Here is a 6,006-nt window from a genome sequence, read left to right as displayed (position 1 = left end):
GTGTGTGTGTGTGTGTCTCACCTTCAGCGTTATATCTGTCCAGTAGATGCGGTTGTCGGTGACGTCGAAGTCGAGCGCGGACGCCTCTTTGACGCCGGTGAGTGGAATGGCCACGTTGTTGTTGTTGGTCTCCAGCGAGATGCGCCTGATGTCCGTGTGGCGGGAGAACAGCAGGAAGGCCTCGGGGACGATGCAGGAGGTCAGATCGGCCATGAGCTCCAGACCGATGGGACACGCGCACGACACGCCCTGCGGCTTATAGAGACACAGGTGACTGCAGCCGCCGTTATCGAGCGCACACGGGTTCACACCTGCGCAGACAGAGATTCAGCTCAGCACACACACAACAAGACCATGTGCCATCAACTACTGCGTTAAACAGGATCGTTCACTCTCGAATAGGGCTGAAACGAAAGTAGTCGTTTGACTTCATGTGAGCTAGTGTAAGAGCCTGCAGTAATGTGGTTTGACCAGTGAGGCGCTGTAGAGCAAAACAGTAATTCAGAGCAAACGCAGCCGAACCTGAAGCTGCTGAACGGCGTTTGGATGAATAAGTAAATACATGCTGCGCTCTTTCCTCTCAATAACGAAATAAACAAGAAAAACTGGCAGCGGTGAAAAAGCAGCAGTTAAGAAAGCATCTGATTACAGCGATGTGATGTTTGCACGAGCTCTGCAGTTCGGTACTCTGGTAAAGTCCAGTCACGTCACGTTTATTTATATAATACTTTATGCAGTAGACAGCCTTAAATCAAGCAGCTTTACAGCATTAAAAATGAAAAACCAGAGTCAGTGTTGCTTTCAGTTAGAATTACAACTTTATTTTCTGTTATAAAGCAGCTCTCCAGTGTGGAGCTAGCTAACGATAAATCTGTTTATTAGTGGGAAAATATATAATTTCATTAAAGGGGCGGTTGGCTGGTTTTTGTCTAGGCTTGATCATGTTAATGGGGTGCAGTCTAACATGTGATAATGCTTCATTTAAAAAAAAAAAAAAAAGCATTATTTTTCACATAATTTACCTTTATTCTACACCGCTCTGTCCCTTCTCTTATGAACGCTCTAATGATTTCCTGGTTTTATGAAGCCCCTCCCTCAGAAATACGCAATGGGCTCTGATTGGTTAGCTGGCCCAGTGTTGTGATCCGCTAAATCGCCAGAGCAGTCCAGAAACGTCCCAGCCCTCAACTCAGCGGCAATGGCATCGTCAATATTGCTCATCAATTTGAGCCCGATTGAGACTAGGGTCGCAAAATTCTGGGAATTTTCAAGACTGAAAACTTTCCATGGGAATTAACGGGAATATATGGGAATTACGGGAATTAATGGGAATAAACTGGTATTTTGCAAAATTGCAGGAACTGGGAACTTCAATGTAGTTGAGAAAAAAAATCTTGCTGCATAATCTTGGTTAAAACAGCCAGATTTAATGCACTTTCAGTTGAATTTCTACCCTACACTGCTCAATCACATGCACACTGCTTAGTGAAGGGCACATGAGGCTAGGTATCATGTGCTAGCTAGCTCAAGCTGTGATGCTCTTTCTTCTAGCTTCTGCTAGCCAGTTTTCTGTTATCATACAGAAGTACAGTACTGGTCAAAAGTTTGGACACATTAGATTCAAACGGTGAATAAGAGAGTTTTCTGTCTGTCATCTCATTTTGTGTGCCAAATATATTCTGTCATCATTTGTCATTCAAACCCTTATTCTGTGGAGCATAAAGATATTTTGAAGCATGCTGATGACCAAACAGTTTTGGCTCCCATTGACTTCCATTATATGGACAAAAATACAATGGAAGTCAATGGGAACCGAAACGGATGAGTTCTTTACAGAAGAAAGCAGCTGGTGCAGGTTTGAGTGACTCGAGGGAGGAAATGACATCACAGCTGCTCACCGAAGGTCTGGTGGACGTATGTGGCCTTGATTCCCATGAGGTCGGGCAGCTGGTCGACGATCACCTCGCGCTCCAGGCTGTGTTTGTGCACGCGCTCGATGCTGCGCCGCTGCCAGTCCGTCCAGTAGATGTAGTCGCCCAGCAGCGTGAAACCGAAGATGTGCGGCAGGTTATCATCCACCAACACCCGCCGGCCCGATCCGTCCATCTGCATCACCTGCAGAACACAAGAAACACACCTGAGCAATCCTAGCACCGTGTCCTATACACGCAACACCACAAGATTCCAGCGACAAGCGGTTTGTGCGTCCACACCAGAAGCGACACAACAGAATCTATCATAAATATATGTATAAAGCACAGTTCTCTCTCCTGTGGGACGTTCAGTAAAGCTTTGTGTTGGCAACAGTAACCGAGAGGGGTGGAGCTTAGAAAAGGGTCATTTATAACATCTTTTCAGACAGAAGACAACATCATCAAGAACATCATTTTGAATAAATAGGAAATGCTGTGAAGCTCGTACTCAACCCTGTATCTATGGAAACGGTGACCGTGGTTACAGCCAGTCACTCTGAATTTTAATCAGAGTGGCTTTAATTCAGCAGATGAATGAATACAGCTCACCTTTAACCAGCTAACTCTTCTTTAACTACAGCACAACTTGAGAGTGAGAGTGTGTGTCTGTGTCAGCTGACCGCAAACAATCATTCACATATGCGCACATAAACCCAAGCCCTACACCTAAACCTAACCCTCACACCAAACTACAGGCACTTTTACATTCTCTAAACACACATTCTGTATGAGCACACACACACTCACACACTCACACACACGTGTGTAAATGTGCCAAACTACCATCCAGCATGACTGAGCAGCAGCAGTCAGACACACAGCAGCACATGAACATCTGAAGACGGGAAACACGCTGAGCACCTGAGACTGAACATGAAGAGGCGCTGAAGTGCTAGAACAACATCCAGCAGTGAGACGCAAGAGTGTTTACATCCACAGCGCTGGTCTGCACTCCAGACCTCAGGAATACTACACTCACTTCCTGCCGCTCCCAACTCTCACACACACACACACACACTCTCTCACGCACACACACTCACTCTCTCTCGCACACACTCTTGCACTCGCTCGCACACTCTCTCTCGCGCTCACTCTCGCACTCTCACGCGCACACACTTTCTCACACTCTCTCACACACTCTCTCAAGCGCGCACACTCTCTCTCGCACACACTCACGCGCACACACACTTTCTCACACACTCTCTCACACACTCTCAAGCGCGCACACTCTCTCTCGCACACACTCACGCACACACACACTCACTCACACACTCTCTCACACACTCTCTCACACACTCTCTCACACACTCTCTCACACACTCTCTCACACACTCTCTCACACACTCTCTCACACACTCTCTCACACACTCTCTCACACACTCTCTCACACACTCTCTCACACACTCTCTCACACACTCTCTCACACACTCTCTCACACACTCTCTCACACACTCTCTCACACACTCTCTCACACACTCTCTCACACACTCTCTCAAGCGCGCACTCTCTCTCTCGCACACGCTCACACACTCGCTCTCACACGCACACGCTCTCACACACACACACACACACACTCTCTCTCACGCACACGCTCTCTCACGCACACGCTCTCTCACGCACTCTCTCTCACGCACACTCTCTCTCGCACACGCTCACACACTCGCTCTCACACGCACACGCTCTCTCACGCACACGCTCTCTCACGCACTCTCTCTCACGCACACTCTCTCTCTCACACGCTCTCTCGCACACGCTCACACACTCGCTCTCACACGCACACGCTCTCTCACGCACACGCTCTCTCACGCACTCTCTCTCACGCACACTCTCTCTCTCACACGCTCTCTCGCACACGCTCACACACTCGCTCTCACACGCACACGCTCTCTCACGCACACGCTCTCTCACGCACTCTCTCTCACGCACACTCTCTCTCTCACACGCTCTCTCGCACACGCTCACACACTCGCTCTCACACGCACACGCTCTCTCACGCACACGCTCTCTCACGCACTCTCTCTCACGCACACTCTCTCTCTCACACGCTCTCTCGCACACGCTCACACACTCGCTCTCACACGCACACGCTCTCACACGCACACGCTCTCTCACGCACACACACTCAAACCCCGGTCCGGACTCCAGGATGTGAACCTGTGCGGTCAGTCACATGACGGTGTTTGCTGTAGCTCTGGGTCACTGCAGCGCTGAAGTCAAGTTTCCATCTTGGGTGTTTGGGCCTCAGTCGCGAGTCTGCGCTGGTTTGACCGGAGACCGCAGTGCGATGTGGCTTTCAGATTCTGGGTCTATTCTAAACAGAGCGACCGCAGCTGGAGTGCAGGCCACAATCGGAACCAGATGTGGGCAGAAACCACAGAGCCGACCGTCCTCCACCCGACGGGACAGAGCGCTGATTGGCCGAACGAGAGAGCAGCGTCACATCTGTACGGAGCTCAGAGAGTCTCCTGTTCCAGACCGATCTACACTTTCACAGAAAACGCTCATGTTTCTGATCATCAGATCACACGAACGCACTGAAACGACCCATGAAATGACTCAAGTGCAGTTCTTTCACTGAATCTGCAGGTTTGAGTGGCACATACTGAAGTGTTCAACAGGCTTCAGCTTCTTCAAGTGGATTTAGAGGAGCATCTGAGAGCCGTACGAGAACTAAACAACACACATGATGGAGAAACCAAACCAACACAACACTGAAAATAGTGTCATTATTTACTCATGTCACTCATGATTTGTAAAAGCCGCTGCTTTCCATTAGGGCTGTGTATCACCAGCAAAGTCATGATACGATACAGAGGCCACGATACGCATCACAATACGGGACTGCACTGAATTTCACCTCAGAAGAATTTAGTAAAACAGCTGTTTATCAAACACGGCATACTATAGGGCCGTTGCTAACTATTGGCAGAGCAGGCAGCTGACCTCTGCATTATGAAGAGTCTCCATAACTGTACCACAGTACAATATAGGTAATGGCATATGTTTCATGTTTACATTGGGCACTCCTCACCAGGTTCAATATTCAGATTTTTTGCATCTTGTTTTAAAGCCCATAAATACTGTACTCATTCTAATATATTTTTAAAAATCATATTTACATTGCTGGTAGGTTATTGTTATTGTTATTGTGCCACAGCTTCACTGTTAATAGAGAAACGCGGTAAAACGGTGGTAATTGCTAACCGCTGTTTTCAGAAAGCAAGCGCGTTTATCCACAGTGGAGAGAGAGCGCGTGCACAGGGTTGCCAGGTTGACAAAGATAAGTAGCACACTTAGCAGATATTTCCGTATTGCGCAAGTATGAAGCTCTGTTTCGGGGATTACGTCTCTTTATATCAGGCAACCCAGTTGTGTTCCTCTGCGGCCAGATTAAACCTTGTTATAGCCTATATATTATGCTCCATTCATTCTTGTTTTTTAGAAACCTCGTACTTTTCTGCTCAATTTTAAACGTTGTTCTTGTATTCAAATTAAGTGCGGTCCACTGCTGCACACATGCCACAACATCGATACAGGGCCAGCTGTATCGATACTCGTATCGTCAAATCTCTGTGACAATACATCGTCGCATTGATGTATCGAACACAGCACTGCTTTCCATACAATATAACCAGCAGAAGTTAATGCAGCTCAGGATATTTTAATGGCAAGAGCTATTGTACATTTACCAGCTACACAGGATTTAGATCAATAGAATAAAATAAAACTGAACAAAATAAAAGATAAAAGTAAGCGATTAAAAGTACAAGATGTTTTAAATTTACATATGATAAAGTCTAAAATGTTTTCTGGAAGGATCTTATTAAACAAGTCAGATCTTTCTTACTCCATTATTATTAATAGATTATTCACATACACATTCCTATTCCTAATCAGTTCTTCTCCAGAGTTCATTAGGACACACACACACACACACACACACACACTCTTCTCTCTTTCTCTCTCTCTCTCACACACACACTCTCTCTCTCTCTTTCTCTCTCACTCACACACACACACACACTCTCTCTCT

General features: G+C 46.9%; 1 protein-coding gene across 1 annotated transcript in view; it reads right to left on the bottom strand.

The window, feature by feature from the left end:
- The window catches only part of LOC107729005 (low-density lipoprotein receptor-related protein 6-like), a 45,514-nt gene that overhangs the window by 19,356 nt on the left and 20,152 nt on the right, over positions 1–6,006 (bottom strand). The window contains 2 exon segments of the mRNA XM_016539356.1: positions 22–311; positions 1,899–2,115. Of these exon segments, the coding sequence (XP_016394842.1) occupies positions 22–311; positions 1,899–2,115 (507 nt within the window).

This window comes from Sinocyclocheilus rhinocerous, unplaced genomic scaffold, assembly GCF_001515625.1.
Source record: "Sinocyclocheilus rhinocerous isolate Xijiao unplaced genomic scaffold, SAMN03320098_v1.1 scaffold2682, whole genome shotgun sequence".
Taxonomy (NCBI): Eukaryota; Metazoa; Chordata; class Actinopteri; order Cypriniformes; family Cyprinidae; genus Sinocyclocheilus; species Sinocyclocheilus rhinocerous.
This window is presented reverse-complemented; position numbering and strand designations above follow the sequence as displayed.